Below are 14,651 nucleotides of genomic sequence, written 5' to 3'. Positions count from 1 at the left end.
AACATTGTAAGAAAGAATGACCGTCTGCGCTGCGTTTGGCTGTAAGAATCGCCTCTCAAAAGGATGTGGAAAGCATTTTTTCAGGTAATAAGAAGTCAGACCTGTACTCAGCATGATGTTATGTTACCTGTCTTTTAGGGTTTAACCCATTGAGGACCAAGCTTCAGATGCTTCTATTCCAGTAAAGGACCAAAGCAATTTTTGCTTTGGTCCTGTGTTCAACCGCACTTTCCATCTTTCTCATTTATGGCACCAACACATGTTATAGACCGTTTTTTAAAGGACAAAAAGGGGTTTCATTTGATGTGACATATGATTATGTAAGTTCTCAATTAGTGCATGACAGAAACTTAAACCCTTAAAGGAGAACTATGGGGTCAGTGTTTTTCCCCATAGTTCTCCTTGGGGTAACGGGAGGACACAAACTAGCGTCCTCCCGTTACCCTATGGGGGCTCCGAAATTCACGCCATACAACCGATCAGCGGCTATAGAGCCGCTGATCGCTTGTATGTGAAACAGCCGTTAACGGCTGTAGTAACAAGCGGGTCTTTCCTCCCCTAGCGCGCGCGAGCAGGAAAAAAATGCCGTCTGACGACGGCAACCCGCAGATAGGAGTCAGCCGTCCGTCCGTTTTTTTCTTAACGGGCGGATGGCAAGAGGTTAAGGACCCATGATGGACTTATTCCGTCATGGGTCCTTATGGCACGGACAACCATGATGGAACAATTCCGTCATTGGATCTTAAAGCAGACCCTTACCCATGTCTCTAAAATAACAACAAATACACCTTTAGAACTGTATAGTAATGACAATCTACAAACAGATACTTCTAGATAATTGCCGGCTTTGTATTCTTTGCATCCCTTATATCTCTCTTCTTTCCCAGTCTTCTGGCAGTGGCCATGTTTACTAAGGACAGATTGCCATCTCTTCTTTCACTTCATACATTTCTGGCACATGTGACTAGGACATGTGACCATGCACATCATCTCAGGGGAGGAAAATGCCTTTCCCTGAGATCTCGTGAGATTACAGATGAGATTTCCCAGCAATGATTTGCTGATGACAAGGCAATCCCAGTGTGCATTGCTTTGCCAAACTTAAGTCATTTTGCCCTTTCAAAGCAGGAAGTGAATGCTCTGCAAGTGTCAATATTTCAAAATCCCAGCATTTCACACCTGACATATCTGTTATTATTCATCATCATAAATAGAGAGATGCATCGGTAGAATTTGATTCTTGAGTATAAAGGTCCGCTTTAAGGCCCTTTATGTCTTCCATTGGGCCCAGAAGGAAGACGTGTTGTCCTCTGTAGATGTCAAGGATTTGCACTTGCATGTCCCCATTTTTCCAGCACCTTAGCAGTTCCTTCACTTTGCTGTGGGTCACCTTCCCTTCTAGGTTGGGGCCTGGCCATTCATCGCATCTCCTACTCCTCAAGTGTACCACCAAGGTACTGGCCTTGCTATACTCCCAGGGCATCCCTAATGTGGGAACAATTGGCACACGTTCTGGCCAGCAAATGTGGCATGGACAGTTCAGACATTGCAAATGTTCAACTGGATCCCAAGCCTTTAGAAACCAGTGCTGGAACTGACTCATCGCTTGGAGCATCTAGGTCTTATCATAGGATACAGTTTGAGCCAGACATTTTCTTCCCCCATTCAAGCTCAGAAATTCCATATGGAATCCACCAGACTCAATGTACTATCTCAGGGTGACTTCCAGTTTTTCATAGATCACAGGAGTTCGCATTACCATCCTTTGGTGCCAAAAGAGGAGGAACTTTGTTGTCCAGACAACAGGTAACTACTCCATTATTTAGAGATGACTAGTACATTTAGAAGATCTAGTCACCTTTTAGTAGTTTTGGTGCCCATAAGAATGCACTTTTGGCCTCCAAAACTTCAGAGGTATTTGAGAAACTCACTTAGATAGTATCTTGTATAGATACAAAAAGAAGGTCCTCATGCCCTAGAGGCTTTAAACACTTAGTGAAATCACTGGTCACTTCCTGGGCTGAAGAAGCAGGTGCCATGGTGGACCAGATCGGTAGAGCTACTGTGTGGTCAAGCAAAACATCTTTATGAAGCATTACAAAGTGGAGGCTCTTCCAGCAAAACCTGGCTTCCAGCAGGAAAGTTCTGCCTGGTAGTGGTCCCACCCTAAGGTATTAGTATACTTGCTTCTCCTCTCATGTGAGCTGTCCTGGAAGATGACCTAGGAAATTCCCAGTTAGGCTTACCAGTAATGGTATTTCTAGGAATCTTCCAGAATGGCTACCTAGTTCCGACCCGAGATGTGGTATTTAAAATGTTTGCTTGTGTTTCCTGAAGTTGGAGGAACCAATCATGTCTCACAAAAGCTGTCCCGGAAGATTCCTAGAAATAACATTAACCAAAGAGTAGAGGTGCACCGAAATGGAAATTTTAAAACCGAAATTAAAAAAATTGTCAGACTGGAACCGAAAATGTTTTTTATTTTAATCTTTTCAAATTTTTTAAATATTTATTTTTTTATAAACTTCTTCTTTTTTTTAATGTTTTTTATATTTATTTTTATGTCTTTATTTTTTATTAAATATTTTTATTTTTTACTTTTAGGGTCTTTGGGGAAATATTAGGGGGCTAAACAGACCCCTGATATTTCCCTTTTAAAATAGAAAAAGAGATTGAGAACACAGAGTCCTCAATCTCTTTTTCTGTATCCCTTATCAATGAACAGGAATCCTCTATACTGAGTGTTCCTGTTCATTTATAACATGAGGACATAGTATGTTTACTATAACTACAACTATGAATGAACAGGAAGTGATGTAGATCACTTCCATTTATACATAATTGAGGATATAGTAACCATACTCTGTCCTCAATTATGTACAAACACTCAGCGATCACTGAGTGTTTGTACCTTGCTCTCTGACACGCTGTCACAGGAGGCTGATCGAGCGGTGTACAGAGGAGAGCTCAGCCTCCTGTGACAGCGTGGCCTGTCTCCGCCCACACACCGCTCTGCCGGACTGTGATAGGAGGCAGAGTGGTGTGGGAGGAGACGCCGGCCACTCACAACGCTCTCCTCCCGCAGTGCTCAGCCGGCTATCACAGTTTCTCTCCTCCTGGGACACAGTGCATCCCTACCAATAAGACTAATTGGGAATTTTCTTTGCTTCCCTGCTGCTCTGTTCAGTGGCAGGAACTAACAAAGAATTGGGGAGTATCTGACTTACCAGTGTGATAGAACTGGGCCTATCAGTGCTGTCACAGGGAGTCCATAGCTCTATCTGAGCTACAACTCGGGTGACTTCTAGCTCACACAGATGTTTCTGTTTTTTTTCCTCTGCGTTATAACAGGGGCTTCCAACTTGCTCTAAAGTTGAGTATTTTTTTGCAATATATTATTTTTCTCCTTTAGTTGGATTGTACCTGCATTCAGCCAGAAGATGGCACCATCTCATTTGAATTGATATATAGCAACTGGCTATTAGAGATGAGCAAGTCATTGTAATTCACCTTGTCTCTGCTGGATTTTGTTTTGGGATACCTGATAGCAGATACTGTTGTAACATATTTTATTGAATACACTGTACGTTAATCTAGAATGCATTAGATGCACATATCATGTAATATTTTATTATACAAAAGCCATTGTTTACAAAGTACCCCTAGTAAATACTGTTTTTTTTTAACTCCTCCTTTAAGTATTTCTAAGCTTTTCTCTAAGTCCTTATTTACAGGGGCATGCACACCCATACAGCGTCCATGTCTGTGCAGAAACCCGTACCCCGGAGGGACAGCCGTTGCATGTAGCTGCTTGTACAACATGACAGACACAGCTGTTCCCTCCTGGCACAGGTTTCTGCACGGACATGCATGCTGTACACCAGTGCACGTCCCTGTGAGTGAGTCCTAATCATTTATTAATGTTTTTTCCAAACAATCCTTTGTTTTAACCAGCCAAGGTACTCACTTTATATATACATATTGTTTTCTAAAATGTTTCACTCTAATGATGAACTTCTTTCGATAGACAGAAGTACCTATTGAGCACATCACAAATACTCTTTTGGGTACGCATACCACTGGCTGGTAACCTGTGTGTGTTTTATTCTACAAGAAGTTATCACAAATGAGAGGGGCCTTGCGCCAACCAACCAACTCATACTCACCCACATGCTTCCGGTATCGGGAAGTCGGGAAGCGCGTCATTACACGCTTCCCGGCTTCCTGATTGGCCGGGAAGCCAGCTCCATGCTCTCTCGTCACTTGTGACGAAAGAGCATAGAGCCGGCTTCCCGGCCAATCAGGAAGCCAGGCGCTGTGTAATGATGCGGCACCCGGCTTTTTTAATTGGTCGGGAAGCCGGCTTCATGCTCCCTCATCACATCATGATGAGGGAGCATGGAGCCGGCTTCCCGGCCAATCAGGAAGCCGGGCGCCGCGTCATTACACAGCGCCCGGCTTCCTGTTTGGCCAGAAAGCCGGTTCCATTCCTTCTCGTCGCCTAGTGACGAGAAGCATGGGGACGGCTTTCCTGCTAATCTGGAAGCCGGGAGGCGAGTCTTTACACTCTGCCTGGCTTCCTGAATGGGACTTCCGGTACTCTGTATTCGGTAATCTGTACTCGTACTCAATACCGGTATCGGTGCATCCCTCGTTTTCACACTCTGAATTTCTGAAAGTCTTATGTTCCAAGAGCTGAAATGTGGTTGTTAAGAAAACTCTAGGAGTATGGCAGGGAGCAAGACGCAGGGAGAGAAAGACTGCAGGCTCAAAATTGTAAGCAGAAGCTGGGCAAAAACAAATGTTGTATTATGATTCTGGGTAACCCGGCTATATCGCATAAGGAACGGGTAAACAGGGACAATTATGAGTTCCTTTTAATTTTACAAACATGTTTTTTTTTTCTAGTTCCTATCACTTATACAGCAAGAAACTAACATATTCTCATCCTATTTAGATTTCCGATGAAAAATCCTGAGTATCTTGCCAAGTGGCTTGCGGTCATTCGACGTGACAAGTGGAAGCCATCGATTTACAGCAGATTATGTAGCGACCACTTCACAGAAGATGATTACATGCTGCGACCAGGGGCATCATATCCTTATCTGCGGCTGGATGCTGTGCCTTCCATCATTGACGGCATCTGTGTAAGAAAAGAACCAGTGAAGAAGCCTCCAAAAAAGTCAGAGATTGCACCAGAGGTGGACACGGCTGTTGAGCACTCCTATTGTGCTAATTCTAATAAGGAGGTGGTCCAAGCTCCAAAGGAGGTGGTCCAAACCCCAAAAGTGGATCCTGTTCTGGTTAATTTGAGAAGGAAGAAGAATACTCTGCAGAAACAGGTGCTAAGGCACAGGAACAGAATAATCAACCTGAAGAAGCTGATTATACAGCAGCGAAGCAACATGCATGGAAATGATCCTGTGCAGCTCATGTCAAAGTATTTCAAAGGATTAACATTAGATATGTTCAGACATATGGTTCAAAATGGCAAGAAAACCAAAGGAACACATTTCTCCAAAGAGATCAAGGGATTTGCCGTTACTTTATATTACTATTCCCCAGTAGCTTACGAACTTTGCCGACCAGTCCTTTGTTTACCGTGTATTGAGACTTTGAGAGAATGGATGCCTTCAGTAGTGGACGTGTCTCATTCTGGGGTAGTCATTCAGACAGAGGAAGTCCTGGCAGTAGAGAATTAAGGGAGCTGTTGCCAGTACCAAGCAAGAAGTGTTTTTATTTTATTTTCCTAACTTCTTCCCCTTTTACTTTTTATACATGCATCCCAAGAAAACGCAGACAAGATCCTGGGCTGTTTCTTCAATGGATAAATGTGTTCTGGAAAAAATATAGCTGTTTTACCACGCTGCATCTGCGTTATGCTTTGTTTGTTAAAAAGGGTTTTTCACCTTCAGCTATGACCCATTCTGATCATATTCTCACTTACAGAACAGGACTCTTACTCAAGGAGAATATTAAGATGGCTTCAGTGAATTGTTTGCAGATCACACAACTCATGCTAGGTATGCTAACCTTCAGCTCAGCCTCCTTGATGTCAATCAGTGTTGCAATGGGTGAATGTAGATGAAGGTGTCATTTAAAAGAAAACTATGGTCCAACTAGGGCTGCAACTAACGATTTTTTTGATAATCGATTAGTTGGCCGATTAATTTTTTTCAATTAATCGGTTAAAGAAAAAAATATTCAATACTATCTTTTATTTAAAATGAAATTCACAAATGGAGTGTTGCAAGCAAAGTTTACTTCAGAATAAAATTGCATGCACATTTTTTGCAATCGCACCGCACATTAAAATGAATGGCACTGTTGTGGTGCCATTCATTTTAATGGCACCCCAAACGCACCTCCCGCCCACAGTGTGATCGACGGCACTGGAATGCACGGTACTGCAATGCCGTGCTTTGCAGTGCGGTGCGATTGCAAAAAATGTGCATGTTGTACACATCCTGCAGCAGAATTTGTCAGGCCAAAACCAAAAATTACTTTTCCCACCTTTTTTTTTATTTATTTTTTTTAGATTTTTTATTTTATTTTTTATAATTGTATGTATGTATGTATTATATTAGACATTTAAATTAGTTTCAGGATTTAAAACATGAATTGTAAAACTCCAATATGATAAAATAACCAAACTTTTATTTAAAATAAATAAAAGTCTGGTCTTCAGTTTAGAGTTAGCCATGAATATTGGCTGGAAAATTATATAGTTTTATACATAGGTGCACCCGACTTGTCATTCCGTTAGTATGCGTGCGTTTGCAGGCTCAGGGGACTTCTAAACTTTTTCCATTTTTTTTTAACTTCATTGCTATCACATGGGGGCTCAGAAGTCCTTTATGTGATAGCACATTTGAGATGACAGGTTTTCTTAAAGCACAGCACTGCCTGCTGTCAATCAGCAGAGGAGAGAAAGCTCTCCTTCAGGTCCTCCTCTGCTGATTGACAGCAGGCACTGGGCGGGTGCAATAGGCAGCCTGTTATTGGCAAATGCAATTTAAAATATCCAATAGCAGGCTGGCTATTTTTTTCCAGCCGCTGATAGGAGACTTGACCCCGGTGTTCTATCAATCCCTCGGACTCGAGTCCTAAGGGGATGAGTGTATTTCACTCTCCCCATAATTCTCCTTTAAATGTGTGGCAGATATGTGCAGTGAATGTCCAGGAAGGGAGAGCAACGCATAGGAAGTCACTGGATTTACTTATTTAATGTATTAGAAATCTGGTGCCTGTACAAAAGCTGATATACCTCCTTTTTGAAGGAGTGAATCAAACGGTGACTAGTTATGCCAAATATACTTTAAAAATCAGGTGAATGATTCATTTCCATAAAATGAATCTTGTGTAGTTTTGCCATTCAGCCCTTTGAATTCCTGTTTCCCTGTTAATTAAAAGATAAATTTACTTTTTAAGCTCTCTCCATTCCTCCTATACCTCTTATTGCAAACCTCATATCAGCCTGCAACCTCCTCCACCTGCTGACGCTGACTGCAGTGATTCTTCCTTGCAAGCAGCTGGTAAGCAAAGTCACCTCTGAGGTGGTGGGTAGAGGTCTGTAGTAGGGGGTATAGAAGTGAAAAAGTGTTGAGGTAAAAGGTTGATTACATTTTTTTTAAAATTTAAAGTGAAGCTTACCTTTAATACATCCCTTTTTAAAAGTCCATGTGTATTTGCATATAACCCAGGAAGAATAAGGACACAGAAGAACTGATCAGATTAGGCTGAGGGTTATCTCTTTATAGCCTATTGAGGCTATAAAGAGATAACCAAAGAACATCTTATTATGAATGCTTTGGTAAAGGAATGGAGTGCTTTGGTTCAACCGTAAAGCTATGCTAATGCAATTGGAGAAAACTGAAGTGACAGACTTACAAGCATTTATGTTTGCATTTAATAAATCATTTTCATTATGTTATTCTTCCTTTCCAAACCTTTAGTCAACCTTGCAAATTAAATAATTGTTTAATAAAGTAAATTCATTTGGCTTAGATCGTTGTTGTATGGAAGAGACTGGCACTTCATTGGCTGGTCATCAATTTTCTAAAAAGGTCAGCTAGGTTTTTGCCCCTGCATGTTACATTCATTACAGATCAGTAATGCACTAGTCAACAACACTGTGGGACTTGTTTATAACATATATTTATATCTGCTCTCTGTTATATTCCACAGTGTTGTGCACACCATAGCTTGCATTTCTGGCGCATTCATGAAATGTGAGCTGCAGTGCCTCAGGAAGTTCTCTCTGCTTACCCTCGCAGAGAGTGGTACACCGACCTAAGGGTTCCAGCAGATGCACTGTGGGCCCTGCCAGACCGTTCATATCTAGTGCCCCATGGGCCAGTTTGCCATTCTGCTTCGCAGTCACTGGTTTTAATGGCATGGATGTTGAACCGCAGTTTCTAAGGGACAGGGGAATCTTTAAGTCTGTGATGCCTTTGATGCACAGGACTAGGCAGTCCACTTCCCCAGAGTCCAGGGGCTTGCATTCATCGAACTTCTCCATAGGACAGATTCTCTCCTATCTACAGTTATCTCTGGACCAATGTTTGGCTCTTAACACCATCCAAGGTGAAGTCTCTACACTTTCCATTCTGTTTCAGAGACCATTGGCTTCCCACTCGCACCTGGCTGCAGGTGTTCTATATGGTCCCTTTTACTGTCCCCAATTTGTGGTCATGTGCTTTACAGGATCTCTAACCTCTGTTTTGGTTCCAGGGGATCTTTTTCAGGTGTTCCCTTCTATGCCTGGGTGACATGGACACTTCTTATTGGTTGTCCAGTGGTGGGGTCCTCACAGGTTTCAGAACTGCGCAACATGATGTCACAAAGAGATTACTGGTTGGCATGGGCGCAGACTTCAACGCTGGATTACCAATCATCACTCATGGAAGCAACCAGCTAAATAAGTAATAATGAACATGGGACTTTTTTTTTTCAAGCTAGTGAATGGGAGGGGGATTTAGTTTTGTCCTGAGATGTTAAAAAATATAATCGGCACACCTACAAACCATCTGCATTTATAAAGTATTTATGTTAAAAAAATGAAATTATATGTATACAGTATCATACATAACCACATATGCAGGTAAAGAGAACATGGGAAGAACATGCTCTGAAGCAGTACAGATGAGTAAATAACTCTGTATAACAATGTCACAATAGTACGTAGAGATGTCAACAGTACTCTACTTGTGTATATTTTGTGTTTTCCTTATGATGACTATGACACTATATACAGAATCTAGCACAGTATTGTGATATTGCTATACTGAATTCGGCGCTTTTCCACAATTACTAAACCATCCACCTAGGAATCAGAGAAAATCACATCAACAAGTGTACAAGAGGAACAGTTACAGTTATTATGAATTCCCTGTACAATGCTGGAGTGTTCTTTGCCACACAGGTCACAAATAAAGCACTGTGGAGGGAGAGCACATTTGGCAACATGTATTACATTGTTTTGTTTGTAATGTACAGTAGATAGAGGGTTTAAAAGTATTTTCCACTTTTTTAAAATCAGTGGATAACACATTTTTGGTGTGACTTAAAGGAGATCTATGAGTTGAGTGATTTCCACTCACCTCATAGTTCTAGCCGACCTGTGACAATGAGACTGTCACAGGTCGGCTCAGTAGATCGGGAGGTGAGCGAACACATACCAGGTTCGCTCACCTCTCGATCCTGTCACGGCTCTCTGCTGTGACAGGGGGAGGGCTGGATTCTCCTCTCCCCGCTCCGATCTGCCAGCGCTGACTGGCGGAATGGGCGGGGGAGGGGGCGGGTACGCTGGCTCTGCCTCTAGATAGGCAGAGCCAGCTGTCACTCACGCAGCTGGGCGGATCCCGTCATCTACGTCGCGATCCGCTCCGGCTGCGGCGTCTCAGTATACCGCAAGCTGTAGCTCGCGGTATACTGAGCTTAGGGTAATGGGAGGACGCTAGTTTAAATAGTAAGTGGTAGGAAACCCTCCAATCATCTGCTCCAGTGTCATCCGGTATAGAGCTGCTGAGCATTTTCCGCATGACGCTTCTACAGCAGCTTTAGAGCTTATTGGGAATCTAAGCACAAATACCACCACAGTGGGGGTTTCCTTTTATTTAATGAAAAGCACATATACAGTCCCAATTTGCGATTTTCCAGGAAAATTATTGTGTTGTCTATGCTGCCCAATGATTATAAAACATCCCAGTTGGAAACATACTGTAGGGAAAAGAAAAGGGCAAGTTGCAATTAGGGATGTACCAATACTAGTATTGGTATCAGGACCAATACTGGGCATTTCTTGTACTCCTGAAAATGCCCCGATACTAAAGGCCGATACTGGCCCTTTCTTTTTTTAAACGGATCGGCTGCTGGGGTTCAATGCTTGTGGGGACCCTGGCAACCTGCTGGGGACCTGGCCTTGGCACTGCCTGTCTTGGCCCATATCTCCTCCTTCCCGGCACGGCCAAGGACAGCCCCGGACTGAACAAACAGCCTCGGTGCCCGATTGTTCAGCTCGGCACCTGCCTGCAGAGCACCACATGCAACCTGGTGACAATCTGTACACAGCATGGTGAGACGCAAACACAGCCCTGGTGACATCTGTACACAGCATGGTGAGACGCAAACACAGCCCTGGTGACATCTGTACGCAGCCTGGTGAGATGCAAATGCAGCCCTAGTGACATCTGTACACAGCCTGGTGAGACACAAACTAAGCCTGGAGTGAAACTGCCCTAAAATCATTAGTCTGTATTGTTTTAGAAAACAAATACACATGTCCCTTTAAGAAAAAGTATCGGTAATTGGTATTGGTGAGTACCTGAGGGAAAGTACTTGTACTTGGTCTTAAAGAAATGATATCGGGACATCCCTAGTTTTAATTGTTCAGCCAATAACTTGGTTCTGGAAATATTTGCTATCCACATAAATATGCGCACCTGTATATTGGATTGTTTCTTTAAATGTGACCACCATGTAAATCCATGGTCTACCACAGGTGCTTACAAATAAGGATAGCATCACCTTTGTGCTAATTTAATTTTACAGGGAAATTAATGTTTTTTTCATAGCTATTTGCTTAAAAAGTGATTTTGTTCTGCTGACCAGTGATACCAAAACTGTTAAAGCCATTTTCTAATTTACTTGTAGCTTTCTCAATCTCATCTTGAACATCGTTATAAAGAATCTAAAATAACAATTTTCACTCAACACCAATAAATTGGTTCTTCTGGTCCATAAGTGACTTTTATAGCTGTAGATAGGTTCATGCTGAGGAATGAAATGGACATTTTGAAGGCTGGAGGTAATAACAACTTGGTCCCACGTGTGTAATTTAGTTTTTATCTTCGCTGAAATTTTGTCTAAATTGTCCTTATCCATCATCTTTTAAGGCTGGTGTGACAAGCCTTAAAGTACAAGGTATGTCACACTCAGTCGCTGGGACATTCGTTTGTTTAAATAACAAAGGAAAATCATCTACCACCTCAGCACTTGTGATGTCTTTACTTATCAACGTCCATTTATGATCACCAGGTCAAGTGAGGACGTGTTTGTGAACGGCTTGTAGGTAAACAGAAGGAACGTGCTTGCAATTACCTGCCATTCATAGTTACCATGCTCTCACTTAACCTGGTGATCATGAATGTATGATGAAAAACTAAAGTCATTAATGATTGTGTCATGTGGTCATGGTTCCCACCTGGGCGTATTTCAGCCCGTGGAAACGCACTGAAAAACGCCCAAACAAGTACAGGAGCTTCTTTGGGGCGTTTTTCCGTGCATTTCCATTGGTATTCCCCAGTGTGGCTCGGGGTTAACAAAGCGGTAACCCCGAGCCACACTCGGGAATACAGTCGCAGGGGGGCGGAGCCGGCGGGAAGTTTGAAACCCTCAACCTGTGATAAGTGAAAACTCAGTCTCTATTCATCTATCCCGTTCTTGAACAAATGTTGGGAATGGTTGTGTTATACCCCTGTTGGGTATATGTATTACAACCTATTCTTAATAGATATGCATGAAATGATGTAATTCTCTGCATCATATCTAAGTATGTTTGTGTTTAACATACTGTTTATTTTTTTTTTGTTGGTTTCACTAACTTTCATACCTCGTCCTATATGTATTTCAATATATTGCATTGAGAACTGCCAGTTTGCATTTCATGGTACAATATTCATTTGGTTTGACCTGTTCTGCCCTATAGAAGCACCCAGAGCCTTGGGTTTCCTAAACTCACTAATGGATCTTCTCTTTGGTACATTTATCCTCTTCATATTTGCCTATCAAGTTACCTACTTGGTCCTGGGCAATACCATGGCTTTTCCAGCTTCTGTCCACAAGTGTCAGACATTTCAATCTTATTTTCAAGTTTTGACATACTGTTACTGTGCTAGTGGATTATTTATCAGACGCATTACCAATATCACCTAATACACTGCAAAGTCAATTTTAAAAAGTTCTATTCAACCACTCACTGAGATGCATTGACCAGGGGTAGGTGGACATACTGTATGTACAGTATACAAGCACACCATGAAAATGTGCTTATATACTTTACTCCGTACATTGTGAAAATACATTCATGGCCATAACACCCCTGTTCATACACATGCACGTTCTAGTTCCCCCCTAAGTATTTTTAGTAGCTTACATGCCCCTGTCACCCCTGGCAACCAATGATGCAAGATCCCTTCTCAACGTAGGGGTTGTTATACTTGATGCTTTCCCTATTACCCTACAGGTCTCACGAAAAGTGATTTGGCCCACTATACAATACCACTTTAGTTGTCACAAAACGATATTGTAGAAAAATGTCACAAAAAGAAGCACATGGCATGACAAGCTTTAATTAAGAACATCTTGATCTTTACACTTACAAACTCTATTAAAAAGCAGGGTGTGAATGTCATATTCTGTCAAGTTTTGTCTGAAAAGATTTTCTCAAACAGATACTCTATTGCCTGTCTGTTGTGCTGACTCTTTCTTCTCTACTTTTGGGTGATTTACTAAAGGGTATTTCTTTATTTAGCCAAACCTATATATACTTTGTACAATCAATCATATACAGGGGAATTTAAAAAATAGGATTTTCCTTAACACATGATCAGATAATTGAAGTGAATGCAGGTTTGCTAACTGAAAAGTGCACTGCATTAGTAAGGGCTTGTTCACAACGGCCTGCACACCGTTTTAGCATGTCAGCTGGTGACCCAGCTGGTGGCTATGCAGGTTCTATGGTGCACTGTGTGGACTCTCAGGTGGCTACACGGGGTCTATTGTGGGCTGTGCAGGTTCTATGGTGGGCGGTGTGGGCTCTCAGCTGGCTATGCAGGGGCTGTGCAGGTTCTATGGTGGGCTGTGCGGACTCTCAGGTGGCTGTACGGGTTCTATGGTGGGCTGTGCGGACCCTCAGATGGGCTGTGCAGGTTCTATGGTGCACTGTGTGGACTCTCAGGTGGCTACATGGGGTCTATTGTGGGCTATGCGGGGGTCTATGGTGGCCCGTGCAGGTTCTATGGTGGGCTGTGTGGGCTCTCAGCTGGCTATGTAGGGTCTATGGGGGGCTGTGCAGGTCTATGGTGGGCTGTGCGAACTCTCAGTTGGCTGAACAGGTGCTATGGTGGGCTGTGCGGACACTCAGGTGGGCTGTGCAGGGTCTATGGTGGCTGTGCAGGTTGTATGGCGGGCTGTGTGGACTCTCAGGTGGGCTGTGTAGGTTCTATGTTGGGCTGTGTGGACTTTCAGGTGGGCTGTGCAGGTTCTATGCTGGGCTGTGTGGACTCTCAGGTGGCTGTTGGGTTTCTATGGTGGACTGTGTGGATTCTCAGGCAGGCTGTGTAGGTTCTATGTTGGGCTGTGTGGACTTTCAGGTGGGCTGTGCAGGTTCTATGGTGGGCTGTGCGGACTCTCAGGTGGGCTGTGCGGGGTTAGTGGTGGGCTGTGCGGAGTTAATGGTGAGCTGTGCGGCTCTCAGGTTGCTGTTTGGTCTCACCCGGGGTCCTAGACAGTCTCAACAGGTGCGGGTGGCGGCTTGGAGGAGTTATTTTTAATGTTCAGTTGCTTGTGTATATTTTAAATATAGATTTTATAACAAAGCATTTCCTGGCCTATCGTGGAGTAAAACTACATGCAAATGTCAATGATCCCATCCTGTTGGTTTTTGTGCAGTCAGAAGTCTCAGAGATTTGAGGGTGATTTGCATTAATATTTGCATTGTTGGAATGCAATCTCACTGTTTTGTAGCTTCCATTGTACTGTATTTAGAATTTACATCAGTGGAAGTATAGACGACACATTCACTTTAAGTTGGAACCTTTTTAAAGATATTTATGCCTGTGCTTCTTTTACAGATATTTAGGCTATGCTACCTTAGAGCTTTGATCTTCAGCTAGGCAGGGTAAGGCTGGGCACACACCTTACAACCATCGCAAGACTTTTGTCTTGCGATGGTTGTACGGTACTTAAAAAAACGTACGATCTGCCTATCTTGCATAGGCAGATCGTACTTGCGATGATCGCAAGCCACGCCCCCTGAGGGGCGGGCTTCCGATGACCGCAATGCCGAACGGCCAGTGTGTGCTTGCGCACACCGGCCCGTACGGCTTTTATCGTACGAACATGCCACAAACCCGCCGAACATCGTACGA

The 14,651-nt window shown here is 43.0% G+C and overlaps 1 protein-coding gene across 1 annotated transcript; it reads left to right on the top strand.

Moving 5' to 3' along the window:
* On the top strand, positions 1-5,869 carry LOC108787674 (THAP domain-containing protein 1-like). The gene is made up of 2 exons (XM_018557280.1): positions 1-84; positions 4,958-5,869. The coding sequence occupies exons 1-2, from the start codon at positions 17-19 to the stop codon at positions 5,700-5,702; spliced, it is 813 nt and encodes a 270-aa protein (XP_018412782.1). The 5' UTR covers positions 1-16; the 3' UTR covers positions 5,703-5,869.
* Positions 5,870-14,651: the final 8,782 nt, after the last annotated feature.

Source organism: Nanorana parkeri, unplaced genomic scaffold (assembly GCF_000935625.1).
Source record: "Nanorana parkeri isolate BGI_ZX_2015 unplaced genomic scaffold, ASM93562v1 scaffold277, whole genome shotgun sequence".
NCBI lineage: Eukaryota > Metazoa > Chordata > Amphibia > Anura > Dicroglossidae > Nanorana > Nanorana parkeri.
Note: the sequence above shows the minus strand (reverse complement) of the source record. Positions and strands in the feature narration are given on the sequence as shown.